The sequence below is a fragment of the Carassius gibelio genome, chromosome B23 (assembly GCF_023724105.1).
Source record: "Carassius gibelio isolate Cgi1373 ecotype wild population from Czech Republic chromosome B23, carGib1.2-hapl.c, whole genome shotgun sequence".
NCBI lineage: Eukaryota > Metazoa > Chordata > Actinopteri > Cypriniformes > Cyprinidae > Carassius > Carassius gibelio.
Window position 1 is genome coordinate 21948231 of NC_068418.1, and position 16668 is coordinate 21964898.

At 37.1% G+C, this 16668-nt stretch overlaps 2 protein-coding genes across 2 annotated transcripts; one reads left to right on the forward strand and one right to left on the reverse strand.

The window, feature by feature from the left end:
* The first annotated feature begins 4669 nt into the window (after positions 1-4669).
* LOC128011808 (G-protein coupled receptor 182-like) lies at positions 4670-7819 on the forward strand. Its single transcript, XM_052594529.1, has 2 exons — positions 4670-5265; positions 6029-7819. The coding sequence occupies exon 2, from the start codon at positions 6032-6034 to the stop codon at positions 7106-7108; it is 1077 nt and encodes a 358-aa protein (XP_052450489.1). The 5' UTR covers positions 4670-5265; positions 6029-6031; the 3' UTR covers positions 7109-7819.
* On the reverse strand, positions 7721-15588 carry LOC128011807 (zinc finger and BTB domain-containing protein 39-like). The gene is made up of 3 exons (XM_052594528.1): positions 15360-15588; positions 12196-13710; positions 7721-10252 (listed from the first exon to the last, which is right to left on the reverse strand). The coding sequence occupies exons 2-3, from the start codon at positions 13675-13677 to the stop codon at positions 9368-9370; spliced, it is 2367 nt and encodes a 788-aa protein (XP_052450488.1). The 5' UTR covers positions 13678-13710; positions 15360-15588; the 3' UTR covers positions 7721-9367.
* Between the last annotated feature and the right edge of the window lie 1080 nt (positions 15589-16668).

Genomic DNA, 16668 nt, shown 5'->3' on the forward strand with positions numbered 1-16668 from the left:
ATACATAGGTTTATTTATATATGTATATAAAAGTTATTAAACATTATATAAACACTGAATACAGACAACCTTGCTTTAAACAAACTCTCATTAAAAACTCTATAGATTGTTGTCACAACTGCATACTCATTCTTTTATAATAACACTAATAAAATGTTAATATATACAGTACTGTGTAGAAGTATTAGTGTTAGTATTTTCACATTGAAAAAAAACTGTTTTAAGCCAATTATTTATATCTTTTGCTGTTGTGTGTCAGTAGGATATATTAGTTTACATTTCCACACATTCATTTTGCCATTAATTGTAATAATCCAGTGAGATATTTGTATAAATTTGTATGCATTATCCACATGAAGATCTTTTACATTGAATATAAATATTTCTATCTTATATGGTGAACAAAATCCACATTAGATCACAAACAGAAGTTATTTAAAAAACTTGCTGCTGTCTGAAAATGAATTAAGCTGAAATGTTTTTAAATGTCTTTGATGCTGATGTTAACTGATAGTTATATATTAAATAATCCACAGTATTGACCAATATAGTACTTGTACATAATACCAATTTCACATCTGAACAACTATGTAACTGTAATAACTAAAATACCTCTGCATGTACACACATATGTAATTATTAGCTCTTAATGAATGTATGTGCACAAATAACCTGCTTTGCTGGACTCTGCCTGAAGACATGGTGAATGGTGAAGTTCCTCCCCTCAGTGGTTGAGCTCTAAAAGAACAAATGTCAAGAGGTAGGTATATTGCTAGATATAATACAGAGTAATGTTTCATGTAGCAACATTCAAACATCTACATACATTTGCGGAGTAAAGCTGTCCAGGAGAACAGAACACCACCACCTCCTGATCATGTCATCCTGAAAAATAATAATAATAATAATATACACACAAAAATCATGCATGTCTGTTCAAATAACTTGACAAATGTGATGCCATACCTCTGTAAAATCGAACCTATGAACTAAAGCCATGTACAGAGTGTACTGTTACAATCCACAAAGAACAATAAAATGAGCAATTTATAACAATTATTAACAATAATTATTCAAATTGAACGTACCATGGATAAATAAATGATCGAACATCGCATTTCATATTATAAGATATTTACACAACCACTTTTACTCACCTCAAGCAATCAACGGAATAGCGTTATTACTCTGCTGCTGTAGTTGCCACCGTTCTGTTTGTTTCAACGCAAACTGCCCCCTGCTGGCTCGGAGGAAAATGTCAAAGGCGGGGAAAACAAATATGGGCGGGGCGACACGTGTCGCTCCGCCTCGAAGTGTCGCCCCGCCCCATCGTCCAGACTGCACTCTGGGGTTACTCAAGGCAGAAGGTTTGTCTCGTTTGGCCTATGCAGCTCAATCTCTTTTTGTGGATAAGTCCACATCTAAAGTAATTAATGAGGTTCTAATAAAATTCCTATGGAAAAATAAATCTCATTACTTGAGAAAATCAGTCATATTAAATGGATATAATAATGGTGGTCTGAACTTTATTGATTTTGATTCTCTCAACAATACTTTCAAAATTAATTGGCTGAACCAATATCTAGCCCAACCATCTTCTATTTGGAATGTTTTTCCTCAATTAGTGTTTTCACAACTTGGTGGCCTTAATTTTCTCTTAATGTGTGATTATGATGTATCCAAACTCCCGATCAAACTTTCCAACTTTCATCGACAGGTTCTTTTAGCTTGGGCACTAATTTATAAGCATAACTTTTCACCACAAAGATGTTTTATTTGGAACAATAAGAACATTTTATTCAAGAATAAGTCTTTGTTTTATGATAGTTGGTTCAGTAACGGTTTAATTTTGGTGGAGCAATTGTTTAATGAGCAAGGTCTTTTGTTCAGGTACTCTGAATTTCTTTCCAAATACCAAATACCAGTAACCCCAAAAGAATTTGCTACAGTTTTGGGAGCCATCCCCTCTGGTTTATGCATGCTTTTTAAAAACTGTAATGGTTCCTCAGTATCTACTCCATCCTTGCCCAAACCTTGTGATACTCCTGTTGGTCAAATTTGTTTCTCTGAGTCGAAAGCCAAAAATTATAAAATACGGTCTCTATTTCTTAAGAATCTGATTTCTATTCCACCTGTGATCTCTTTTTGGAATAATTTGTATGGTAACCTTAATTGGAAGAAAATCTGGTCTCTACCACAAAAATTCTTTCTCACTAACAAATTGAAAGAAATTTCTTTTAAGCTCATACACAGGTTCTACCCTGTAAAGAAGTTTTTACAAAGATTTAAATTTGACATTGAACTTACATGCTCTTTTTGTTTGTGTTATGAAGAAACTATGGTACACTTATTTTGGTCATGTCATTACACTCAGAAACTGTGGGTTGATATCAGTGTGTTTATCAAGCGTAAGATTTTTCCAGGTTTCTCATTACATATTAAAAACATTATATTTGGGTATTATGACTCCAACCCCACAAACGAAAATGTCAGTTTTGTTATCAATTTAATTTTTTTCCTTACCAAATTTCACATTCATAAATGCAAATTCTCCAAATGTAAACCTGTCTTCTCTGTTTTCCTAAAAGAAATGGAAAACTATCTGAATTTAATCTCAGTATCACCTAATAAGAAAGCTATAAGGACTGTTAGAATTTGCTCTACTTTTGATCTCCTTGTGTAATTTTGTTTACATTTTGGCCCTCTTTATCTTTCTTTTTTTTTTTTTTTTTTTTTCTTTAGTTCTATTTTATTCTTTATTGTGTTTTTTATTTATTATTTTTTTATGGTTGATATTATGTGATGTATGTTTATACTTTTGTATGCTCTTTTGTGTTCTGCATTAAAAAAAAAAAAAAAAAAAAAAAAAAAAAAGACAACTCCATATGAAATATGGATATTTTTCTTACAAAAACGCATGCAGTTGCTACAGAAGGTTACGCTATAATACTACTAATATTTTGTAGTGTATGTGCACTTTCTGGCATCACAAAGTCAGATGACGTACTACATTTCACAAAAGAGCATGTGAGCAAAAGGATTTCCAAATATGATGAATGAACCATAATATCAGCTATGCTTTTTACCACTTTTTTGTGTATTTGATTGGCCTGACAAAAATTAAGACAGATGGATTAAAATGGAATTTTAAAAGTTTCATTAAAACTGTAGGCAATTTACTGAATTAAACCCAACCGCAAGGTGTATGACGTTAATAGCATATAAATGTTTGAAATGTTAGTTGATGCTTTATGTTTGTAGGAAATAATAGTATGCAGTGTATTGTTTATATTATTCAGTAAGCGGGTATTTAATTCTCAACAGCCATATATACACAGGAACATATTTATACATTTTTAAATACATACTTAATTGCCCATTGAAGTGATTTGTTTAATGAATAATTCACACAGTAATTTTGTTCTGCTCATATTTCATGAATTATGCCCTTTGTTGCTGACAGATTGCTATACAGTAAATTTGTCATTTTCAATTCTGGTGTGCGGTACTGCTAAGAGGATGTTCAAACAGAAATTAAGCCAAACCAACCACAACATTTCAAACATTTGTTCTTCAGAACCAAAAGCTGAGGCTGAAATGGATGTCTTAAAATCAGATTAGATTAGGGATCAGTTTGTAGCATTCTCAAGTGTGTGCACTTCTGAAGCTGTTGCTGAAATGCTCGTTGGGGTATGCCAGGGGTGTTGTGGGGTGGTTTGATGTACGGCTGGCTTCCTCTTACGTAAGGCAGTCTCTCTTGTTCTGCATGCCACTCACTGCCCCTCCACTACGAAAGTATTTCCTGCTATTGTCCTGCGGGGGGGGGGGCTGTGTTTTTTCAGCATATCAGGCACAAACCAGCTCAATATTCTTTTCCCCTTTAGACTTTCAGAACTGTGATAAGGTTCTCTGAATAATAAAAAAAATAATAATAATAATAATAAAAATAAAAAACATAAAGGGGCCCCAACAGAGCTCAAGGCCAAAAATATATAGCTTTACTCTTATCATGTTCTGATCAAAGCAGTCAATCCACAAACATCTAAATAATTCAGACTTAAGGTGTGGTGAAGCAATTGGACCCAGATAATAATAATAATAATATCTGGTTTATGAAACCATTTTATAATGTATTTATTTTTTTGGCATTCTGTAAGAACCTGAATAATTCATAATCATCATTAAAATGCACCCTTTGTAAAAAAAAGATTGGACTGAGCAAATTTAGACACTTTTTTATTTTTTTTAATTTAATTTAATTAATGGATTTATTTATTTATATGCTTTATTATTGCATTTAAAACCCATTTGCTTTAGGGGCACTATTAAAATCCATATTGTCATATTGCTAATATTGGTTCTTAATTATTAATTGCTAGTTTTTACCTACATTGCATGTAGATCCAGGGTCGTCCTTAGGGGGGTGCAGCTGGTGCGTTCACACCGGGCCCCGCACCTGAGGGGGCCCATGGAGAATGGACCAAGGAGGACTCCCCCCACCAGAACGCAATCACTCCAGGCACTCCCTACCTTGCAACGGACCCTGCGTCAGCCAAGAACGGCCCTGTTTAGATCAAAACAATATGCTAATAAAAACAAGCAAACTCCAATAATGCAAATACATGTAAACATCCAATATCTACTTTGTTTAGAAATAGAACAAGAGATGGTTTTGTTTAAAACAGTGAATGTCGCTTCGTACAAAAGAGCAGACCTCACCCAAACAAGTTGCCTGGAAAGTTGCATATTACATATAATTTGGGCTGAATTCATAATGTTTTTAGCAAACAATAAGAGTATTATGTGCGGGTTCATTAGTCCAGATTTGCTGTGCTTTGGGTAACGTGTAGCATATACACCCTGGGGCTTGTTTTAATCCTTATTTTGTTGTTGCACCACACCCTTGTGCAACCAGTTTAATTCCACCTTGGCTTCACACAATACTTGTTTAGACCAATACTTGGAGAAAAACGAACATTCTTTCCAGATATATGAATGATACAATCTGCAATTAAGAGATTCTTGGAGACCTTCCTGTTGGATTCAACCCCCTCCTTTCCTGAGAGGATGTCCTGTCAGTGTGATGGTGGATAAACCAAGCGCGGGAGAGGGAGAGGGAAGAGCTTATTTTGCCCCACAGCCCAATGTATGGCTAGATACCACTCAACGTTCCAGTTAAGCAAAGCCTCCGGTGATATTTCTCCAGGACTGCTTCTACCGAGGGGTCAACCCTAAGAGCCTCATCTTTGGTAATAGCATAGCAAGGTATGTCTCCTAAACCTTTGTCATGTGCACAACAATAACTATTTAATTAGTATTAATGAAGTTGCCGAGGTAATGTTGCATTTTCAAATTGGGGAACAAAAACCTATTAATATATTTGGTGCCTAAAGAGCATGGGTGGGAAACTCTGGCCATCAAGGTCTACTCTCAAAACTTGTTGAGTAGGAACGGGCAAAACAGACAGATTTTAGGGGAAAATGCCTTGCATGTAATCCTCTAACAGCAGGGGTGGACAACTCTGGCCCTCGAGGTCCACTTTCCAACAGGGTTTAGCTGCAATCTTAATTAAACCTGAAAAATCAAAAGGAAAGTCTTTAGGATTACTTGAAGAATTTCAGCTAGGTATGTAGAGGGTTTGAGCTAAATTTTCTTAAGACATTCAGACAATTTTCGGCCTTTCTCAGCCTAGAAAGTACTTATTGTACAATAGCTCAAGGTACACTCTTAAAAATAAAGGTACTTTCAAAGGTTTTTCACAACATCGCCATAGAAGAATAATTATTTGGTTCCATAAAGCACCATTCAGTCAAAGGAACCATCTCTTTCTTACCTTTTTATAATCTGAAGGACCATCTTTCACAATAAAGAACCTTTTTTGAAACAGAAAGATTCTTCAGATGTCAAAGGTTCTTTATGGAACCATTTAGACAAAAAGTTTCTTGGCATTGTGAAGCACCTTTATTTTTAAGAGTGTAATCCTTGTAAAGATCCTTTTAACAAACTCTTCTGTCTTTCCCATCTGTAGACCATGACGTACGATCTACACAACTCGTCGTATGACTTCTACAATGGCACTCCCTGGTTTGTCTATGAATGCACCATCCAGCTAGACGAGGATGGCCGACGGATCGTTCTTTTCCTCCTTTTCCTAGTGCTCTTCATGGTAGGGTTGGCTGAAAACACTCTGGTGGTGTGGGTGAACTGGCGAAGGCGGCATTCGGCGAGTGGCGTGCTGTTCTGCATCATCAACATGAGCTTGTCCGACTTGATGGTGATCTTCACCATGCCCTTCTTCATGCTGGAGGTGACCATGGACCAGGTTTGGCTGTGGGGTCGCTTCCTTTGCAAGGTCACGTACCTAGTATACGTCATAAACTTCTACAGTAGCTCATTCTTCCTGGCCTTCATGACCTTGGAGCGATACCTGTCCCTGACACGGCCCAACAAGCCCGCCTGCTTCCCAGTGCAGCACAAACGCCGCTGGATTCTCTGCGCCGGGATCTGGCTGCTGTCGCTCTTTCTGGCCTTGCTAGAAAACGTCCACATTGACTTGTTGGAGTGGGACGAACCAGGCTGCTACATGGTTCCCGAGCAGAACTTCACGGAGTGGTTCGTATCGGTTTCCTTCCTCTGTCTGATATTCCAGTTCCTGGGTCCGGCGTCCATCATCATCACTTGCAATGTCCTGATCGCTCGAGCCGTCCGCACGACCCCAGATGTCCAGAATCGTCGGGATGTGTGGCTGGTGCATGTGTACTCACTGGTGTTTGTGGCCTGCTGGCTACCGTATCATTTGGTGTTTTTCTTGTTGACACTGGACGACCTGGACCCACACCTGTTTTCCTGCAACACAGTCGGGGTGCTGTACTTCTCATTAAACGTTGTGCAATGCTTGTCGCTCTTTCACTGCATCGCCAACCCAATCCTCTACAACTTCCTCAGTAAGAGCTTCCGCAACAGTCTAATAAACACAGTGATCAGTCGAATCTCTTTACCGCCAACCAGTGTGCCAAGTAACACTGTAAATGACAAGGCAGGGACAACGGCGATAAAAGAGCGGAAGCTCAGTAACGTCAGCACGAGTCAGTCCGACATTGGCGAGTGAAGAGGGAAAGTCCTAAAGGACGATTTGGTGAAACACAGCATGTGAATGAACTACAGAAGAAGTGGCCTTGTTGAGGCAGTTGTTTTTGGACACTTGACTGGTCACTAGCCATATTCTTTTCTCACCTCAATATTTGTAACAATGCAAGGAAGGAAATATTGTAAACCTTTTTTCCACCAGTTCCTATTGTCACATTTAGGAAATCCTAGATAAGTCATTAAAGCGTCTGTCCACATGCCAGCGTTTGTACAAAGACTGTTTTGATTGTTCTGCTTGACAATAACTTTCACTTGGCTCTCAATATGCTCAGTCACAACACCTAGAGCTATTTTAATGGCTTTTAAGGTCACGGCTTCCTTGCACATACTGCCATGGATGTGATTTTATGAAAAAATTAAATAAATGTTGTTTCAATGAAGACTTTTAAACATGTTTTTGCAAAAGGCGCAGAATTGCGTATGCCATTTCTTTTCAGAATGTGCCGCTCCAATGTCTAAAAAAATATTTTCCATTGTAGAAATTTGTTGAATATAAATACACAGTTTTTTACATTTATAAGTGGTGGGGTTGTGTTCAAATGATGTGTTCACTGTTAAAAAGACTCCAACAAGATTTGTAAGTACTGTTTTTATTCAGAACACAAGTACAGCTGTAGTAAAAGAGAACAGATCTCTGATAGTGACACTGAACATGAATAAATCATATAAATAACACTGAAGTGATAAGGCAGTTGTTTCATTAAAAATAAAATTGAAAAATAAAATGTAGTATGATATCTCATATTCAACATCAGAGTCGAGAGTCAAGATATTTATGGTTATAATCACAATATCAGCTGCAAACCGTGGCAAACCATAAAATGTGCTTTTTTTCCCCTAAAAAATAAAACTTATTGATTGATAAAAGTGATAAATAGTTGATAAAACCAGGCAGTTTATAAGGTTCAGCCGGTGCTACATTGCAAATAAAGCTATAACAACCACAATGTCCCAGCAGTTTTGAATACATACTTTGTGGTTTGACATGGTATGATCATCAATTAAGAATGGACCAGTGTGCCAAATCGGTTTTGAATTGAACAAAAAATCATTTTAATGTACAATGTTAAATGGTCTCATATAAGAAAGAACACACATATAACTGCTAGGAAATGGTACAGAAGAAAAACACAGCTTTCTAAAGAGAACCGCCATTTATTCATGACAATACCATTCAAACGAAACACTCTGATATGTCCCAAGTGAAGAGGGTGAACACTGACATATGAACCGTCTGATATATTAGCACCTCAGTCTCAATAGCTTCTCTTTTCTGAATGAAATTAATGACATATGAAGAGTTTTGCTTTATGTACAACATCCAAACTATATTATACTGCATCTCATAAACCAGTAACTATTTCTAATTTAGTCTATGTCAATGATACACAACACTACTATAAAAATAACGGCTATTCTGTAAAAGAAAAATACCTTCATTTATTTATTTTCTTAAAAGAACCGTTTTCTTGACCTAGAGTACTGCTTTGTTTATCAGAAAACATCTTGGTCTTGGTTTATTCTCTACTTGCACTTGCGTTGTGTAAGGACAAAGGCTACTTTGTGCTTCTCTAGAATAACCAGAGACCTTTAGCTTATTGTGATAGAGTTGCCAGAAGAGTATAGAGGTAATCACAGATTTACCCGTTAAAAATGGACTGAATTTGTTTGCTAAGATTTAAAAAAATCTTTTGATCGTAATGCTTATGATGTAAAACGGTTGAAACTGGCTTTGAAGACAAATCTAACTTGCATCTGTGCAAGAATTCTTTCCACAACAACATTTTTCTTTTAAATAAATGATAGTGACTGAAAAGCAGCCAAAAAGTGTAAACTTCATTAATAGCGTTCAAACACCGTCTCATGATGTTCTTGGCACAGGTTTGAAGCAGCTACAATAGAAGATGTTTATTTTTTGTTATTTCGTAGCTTCGATGACTTTCTTATTATTCTAAAATGTAAAAAATAAAATGGAAACAATGAGTAGGCGTGTCCAAAGATTTGATTGCCAATGCAACCTTGCTCAGTCTCTCTTGCCATCAAGTGGACAAGTATCAGAACTTCATTTTTAAAATTAAGTTTTACCTTTAACTTAGTCTTTAAAAAACAAATAACCATTCACATTAAACACTTAAATTACATTCTAAGTCTAATTGTCCTCAACAACATCTGGAGTAAACGTGGGCACACAGTGTGACGGAGCGTTCAGAGAGGGCGACTTTCAGGTGTCCATATTGGGGACGGGCTCTTTAGAGTGGTCATTATACATAAAGGTCTCCTCGATGTTGAAATCGGGCGACAGCTGGTCTTTATGGAGCTCCATGTGCGAGGAAACCATCTTGAGGGTGGAGAAAAACAGGCCGCAGACGGTGCATCGGTACATGAGGGCACCCGAGTGTGTCTTTAGGTGGCAGATCATGGTGGAACGGCCACGGAAAAAGCGCATGCATATTTTGCACTGGTAAGGCTTCTCACCCGTGTGGATGCGAAGGTGGTAGGTGAACTCACCCGAGTGTGCAAAATGCTTACCGCAATACCGACACCGATACAATTTTTCCCTTCCGCCACCAGTGTTACCGTTCAGTACAAGTCCGGCAGGAAATGAGGTGCCACCGTGAGCCATTTTGTCCTGCATGCTGAAGCCCAGGTTTAAATTGTAAGCAGCTTTACCCGAACCGCTCGCCTCCATAGGTGACGAGGAGGATGAGGAGAATTCGAGGAGCTGGTCTGCCTTGCGCTTGGCTGGCCATACCTGGCTGCCCTGGAGCTCGTTCGAATGCACGCTGAGATGGTAATGAAACGCGCTTTCTGAGCGGAAGGTCTGCGGACACAGGAAGCAGCGCAGCTGGGACTGGCCTTCTCCACTGATCTCCGGGCTGCTGTCGTCCTGTTTCGCCGACGCTCCTTCCTCTGTGTGTAGAGACAGGTGTCTTTCCAGCAGCGCGCTCTCCAGGAAGGGGCTGGTGCATTGTGGACAAGTGTAAATAGGAAAGAGGTGTGTCAGGGTGTGCCACAGGAGGGCGCATCGAGAGGGCTGAGACAGCTGGCACACTCCACAGCGTAATGTCCTCAAGCATGCGTGGCTCTGAACGTGGTCCCTGACAGCCTGAGGAAAAAGATCATCCGTTAGTATTATAAACAAATCAATAACATTCATTGAAACAAATTGTTAATACTAAAGTAAGAGAAATGACAATGAATTTGTATTATATCATCTTTCTACAGTATTTGGTAGTGCTGTCAGAAGAGTCATAACAAAAACAGTTTTAGAATATGAAAACAATGAATATAATATTAACGATATTAAAATATAGCATATAACAATAATTTCAAAGTGAATTTAAATCATTTTCTTCCTTTACTACACAAGTTACTTAGCAGCATGTTAACAATAGAGTTGTGGTTTTTGTTATATAAAATAATAAATAAATAATATTTAAAATATATATTTTTTAAATATCTGCTTTTATTTGTTTGTTTTTTTACTACTGTTTCCTTGAGAAATTACTTGCAAGTAAAGCAATGTTTAATGTTTATGCTTAATGTAAAATATTAGATTTGTTTACATTTTATTTTAATAATTAATCATATTCTTAATATTTAATCAATGTATATTTCTATATTCAAAATTAATTTCTCATAGAGAGAGAGAGAGAGAGAGAAAGAGGGATAAATACTTGCATTTACGAACACATGTATATTCATTTATATTTTATATATTGAAATATTATTGAAATCATTAATAATAAAAAATGTTAAGGTGTTTTAAGAGTGTTAGCTTCATAAATTTTTTACCATCACATTATTAGCTTTTAGTTTTATATTTTCAGTTTTCATTTAAATGTGTGTAATTTTGCTATGTTATATTGTCATTTAATTAATTATACATACTAAGCCTTAATTTATACAGTTTAGTAATCAGTTTTAACTTAAGTAAGTTGCCAAGGTTTTAAAGTTAAAGTTTTTCATTTAATATTTATACTATTTGGGGTGTTTTTTAGCTTTTTTTTTTTTTTTTTAATTAACAAATAAGGTATAAGCATAATGATTTCCATGTACCACATTGCATCTGTAGCCAGTTTCATAAACTAATGAGACTAGTTAAGTTATCCAAATTTTGTTCAAGACCGTTCATAACTTACTGTTCATAACTTTTTTGAATTCAGTTATATAAAATGGAATATTGGTCTAATTTGAATCTGAAAGGTAAGACTGATTACCACTTGGTAAACTCTCAAAAGACACACTATACACTATGTACAAATGCACTGTGTACTCAACCATGTAGTGCATGAATTTTAAGGTTATTTTGTCATTAATAATCAGCGCGTCATTAATAGTTGACATGATTTGGGATACACCTTAAAGGATTAGTTCACCCAAAAATTAAAATGATGTCATTAATGACTCACCCTCATGTCGTTCCAAACCTGTAAGACTTCCGTTTATTTTTGGAAAACAGTTTAAGATATTTTTTATTTAATCCGAGAGCTCTCAGTCCCTCCACTGAAGCTGTGTGTACCGTATACTGGCCATGTCCAGAAAGGTAAGAAAAACATCATCAAAGTAGTCCATGTGACATCAGAGGGTCAGTTAGAATTTGTTGAAGCATCAAAAATACATTTTGGTCCAAAAATAGCAAAAACTACGACTTTATTCAGCATTGTCTTCTCTTCCAGGGTCTGTTCTGAGCGCGTTCAAGTTTAATGATATCCGGTTTGCGAACGAATCATTCGATTTAACTGACCCTCTGATGTCACATGGACTACTTTGATGATGTTTTTCTTACCTTTCTGGACATGGCCAGTATACCGTACACACAGCTTCAATGGAGGGACTGAGAGCTCTCAGACTAAATCTAAAATATCTTAAACTGTGTCCCAAAGATAAACGGAGGTCTTACTGGTTTGGAACGACATGAGGGTGAGTCATTAATGACATAATTTAAATTTTTGGGTGAACTATCCCTTTAAGTTTATGCATCCGGCCCCTGGTTAGGGTTAAGACATATATAAGACTTAGAAGACACAAAAACACTTCTTCACTAACCTTAAAATCATTCGCCATTGATTTAGCACAGATGGTGCACTGCAGTTCCCCTCCTTGTCGTTGGGAGGCTCCATTCAGTTGGTCTGGATTTTGAGGGGCGCACTTGGCAGCTGACTGACGCCTGTGGTGAATCAGTGCCGATTCAGTCCAAAACTGATGTTCGCAGACATCGCAGGAGAAGAGCAAGATACCCACGTGTGTGAGGGCATGAGCGACAGCAGCAGTTCGGTCCGAGAACGAGGTGCCACACACCTGGCACGAACCCGTTTCTGAGAGGTGCGTCTCAGCGTGAGTACGTATAATGGCGTTTTCCGCCGGTAGTAGCATCCCACAGGATTTGCATGGCTGTGATGACGCCAGCTGCCCAAGTGACACGCCGTTTTCTCCATTCTCGATGCACATCAAGTCCTCATCGTCCTCTTCCTCCACAATGAAGTGCTCCTCCTCGTCGCTCAGCTCAATGATGTCTTCTGAAAGTCCTCGCCACTGATCTTTGCCCTCCGTCTGCTCTTCCTGTAGCCGGTGCCGCTTCCTAGAATCGTCTTCTTCAAAAAAATCTGAATCTTTGATTGGTCCAGCAATGGCCCCCAGCTGCAAACTGTCCAAAGGGTCATTAGAGGACGACGAAGGGGCACAGGTTTCCCCTCCAAGCTGTGCTGAAGAATCAGGGACAGAACATGGTTCCTGAGGCCCAAACGTTGATTTGCTACCATTAACAACAAGCTGGTCCACTGAGTTACTTCCTGCATCTTCTCCTTCATCCTCCCGCTCAGTCTTGAGCTGCAAAGTCAGTCCAGGAAGAGCATCTGTAGAACGGTTACTGTCTGAAGGACTAGCTTTGCTGGTCACCTGTTGATTGTAACCCAAATGTACTGGCAAGTCTTCATTTTTTGGCGACTGGGTGGCCAAGTGGGAGCGATTCAACCTGCCATTCCTACCTTGAGAAACCGGAGATGGAGTTACAGGAGTGGGAGCGGCTGAAGAAGACAACGAGGAGCAGGACGCTGCAGAGGACGAGCAAACAGACACAGCCGTGGCATTGGCCGACACCGAATTGCTTTCCAAATCCCCTTCGGCAACCGCATCACCAGAGCTGAAGCTCTGCAGTTCGGGAAAGGTGGCATGGCAAGCGTTGACCAACTCCCTCACGCCGAGCCTTTCCGCCAACTCATACAGCACACCCACATCGATCAAGTCTGTGAAAATCTCACCCGTGTAGATAAAAGTCAAGACCTTCTCGAAATTGGCAGCAGAGACAAAGTCCAGAGAGAAAGTGGTGGGAACGGCACCCTGGTTGCCAGAGCCTCTGGAGAAGAGGCTGTTAAAGTGCGTGCAAGAGCATGCCAACACCACGCGATGAGCAGGGAAGGAACGGCCTCCGACCTGGAGGACGACGTCGCACAGGAGCCGAGACAGACGGCAGCGGTTGAGCTCGGAGAGGAGACGGGCCGCGTGGCCAGAGCCCTGCAGCCTGATCCGCATGCCTGGCAATTCTAACTAAAGCCAGGGTTTGGACTGAAACACAGAAGGGAAAAGAAAAATGGATGAGACTATTAGAATAGCAAGATGCATATTCTGTACGTTTAAAGCAATCTATCTATCTATCTATCTATCTATCTAACTAATATATATATATATATATATATATATATATATATATATATATATATATATATACCCAAAATTCTTTGTACAGTGGACTATCTGAAATATTTTACAAAATTTGGGATCCAAAGTTCCAAAGAATCCAAAGAAATGTTAAAGGTTAAATACATTTTTTTTTTATATATATATAAATTTTAGTTCCATGACTGTAACTATGCCACCTCCCTGCTTGAAGTCTCAAGCATTTAGTAAAGTGACAAATTTCGACTTGAATTTTATCTATCAACAAATGATTCGTTTTTGAAAAGTAGTCTTTATGGCTATCGCTAGTTGGAATATCATGCCAGCATATCCTACTCTAACTTCTGTTGCAGTATGTATAATACTATATTGTGTGTTTTTAAAGTATGTATATTGTATACTATATACTGTATACTATTTATACTATGCATACAATATTTTGATTTTCTGTATGCATGGAATAATACATCAAAATACACACTACCAGTGTTGTTATTTTGATAATAATAATAAAAAAATATTACTGGTAACTGAAATTAATTAAAATTAAAACAAATAAATTGAGCTATAAACAAATGAAAACAAAACTAATTAAAAAAAAGACAAAAGCACAATATTAAGCTCAAACTTTAATTTTTAAGATGATAAGTGCAGGACACCACTTGCTGTCTACTTGTCTCATCCCATCCAAAACGATGAATGAATAATCATTCATGGTATTGCAACAGGTCAGGTAGTCCTGTGACAAACAGGTACTGCACAACATTGTTGTCAAATGACCCAATCACTTTGCAGGATTATTGTTTGAAAGGTTTAACATGGAATAATGAAGCAGTATGTGATATAGAGTATATACTACACAGAATTCAGAAGGTAGTGAAGTAATGTTAGTGTTGTATTTTGAACACAAACTATATAACAAGCGCTCTTTATAAATCAGAGCTAGTCTACATTTTGATGAAAGATTATGAAGACAAACATAGTATGGAATAAAGTGCAAACAAAATATATTGTATCTTCCTAAAAAAAAAAACACCATACTTACAAAAAACGTAATGCAATTTCACAATGACTTTAATTTAGATAGTTTCAACACAGCAAGGTCAGAATAATCTCAGATATGTTATATACATTAATGCATTATCGTTACACCATTCATGAATAAGCAAGTGCTGAAACACAGTTCACATAAATAACACGTGAATAACGTTAGATCTCGGGTGTCCTAACAAAGACAGTCCAAATCAGTCCACACAAATAGGGTTTTTGGACTAACACAATATTCGCTACTCTTTCGTAGACCATATGAATTTAAACATGTGCAGCACACAATCTAGTGCGCGATGAAACTCTCCAGTTCATGCTAGTTTATTTAGTGTATCATTAGTTTAGCCGTAGCTAACCGGTTGCCATTGGATTCCATTAGCATGAGGGGCTAACTAGCACTTAAGGATCTTCTCTCGCAGTGAAAATGAAACAGACAGATGAGCAACTAACTAACACACAGAAACCGCAAAACAACTCAAATGTTTCCTTACCCATAGAGTGCTGTTAGTTAGCGTAAAACAAATAATCTCACTCGGTTCCTGTTAGCCCAGACAGTCGTCCCTGCTTAGACACGACGGTGTCTCAAAACCTAGTGAGCTGACTACCTAGAACACTTGATTGGTTCAGAACGCGTATGTAATGCTCAATAATGTTGTCGAGGGATCGAGGCTAAAGAGCTCGATATGTTTTGAAGACACGTCCATTGTGTCATATACTGAAACAATCTGAACACCGAGCACTGAGAGATTGAAATTCATGTAACGTTCGGCTAATCTTATTACTACTGTGTGAACAACCTCCACATTAACTAAGGAATGTTTGTCAAGCAGTTATTAAATCTAGTTAGTTTTAGGATCATAATTGTAATAATATGATGAAGGTAGATTTTAGCCAATATCGATATATCATAATAATATTACATTCATCGAAACATTACTGGACGATCAAAAATAGCTTAAATTGGCATATTAAAATAAATAAATAAATAAAACTTAACTATACATAATACAGTGTGTTAATATCATGTGTTCTGCTCATTTTTGGATCATTTGTTAAGATGAATATTAAATGTGAATATTAAGTTCCTATTATTGTTTTTATCTCAGATAAGAAGAGAAAATAGATAATTTGTGTTTCTATGATATACTATCAAAATCTTAAATGTGAATGGTGAGTAAAAGCTTTGTAAACAATAACATACTTTTTTTTTTTTTTTTAATACAGTTATTGATTGATTCAATGTATTTGATCATTAAAATTACTACAAATTCAGGCTTTTGTCACCACCAACAGATGTGTCAACTCTTTCAGGTCTTTTGATATATTTTGATAATATGTCATTTATGATATTTTATATTTTTTGAGGGATTGTTGGTGTGAAAGTATAATCTGTCTGCTAACATGAGAATGTGTTTTGATTAATTGCTGATAAAGATAAAGTTAAAATTTTATTACACAGTCCAAGGTAAGAAGCACATTTTGATAAGAAAAAAAAGCAAAAAAAAAGCTGGGAGCTTGAATCAAAGCATAGCTCAGTAGCTTAGTATATACATGAATAAGATACACAAATATAGTTTAATTTTTTCGTTTTATCCCAATTCTCAAGAATAAGTGGTTTAATGTTTAAGGTTTTTTGTTCAGGAATCATGAGTTCTTGCTTGAACAAATTACATTACAATTTTTTAAATCATATTGGAAAATAGGCTAAATATTGGAAAATTAGGTGCAGCTAAGCATTATGGAATGTATTCATGAATGCAAAATGCAAATATGAGATACTAAGGCCAATAAACATTAGAC

Coding starts and splice junctions, on each gene's coding strand:
- LOC128011808 (XM_052594529.1), top strand. CDS start 6,032: ATGACGTACGATCTACACAACTCGTCGTATGACTTCTACAATGGCACT.
- LOC128011807 (XM_052594528.1), bottom strand. CDS start 13,677: ATGCGGATCAGGCTGCAGGGCTCTGGCCACGCGGCCCGTCTCCTCTCC. Junction 10,253..12,195: donor CAATGGCGAATGATTTTAAG/GTTAGTGAAGAA, acceptor CTTTTTCCTCAG/GCTGTCAGGGACCACGTTCA.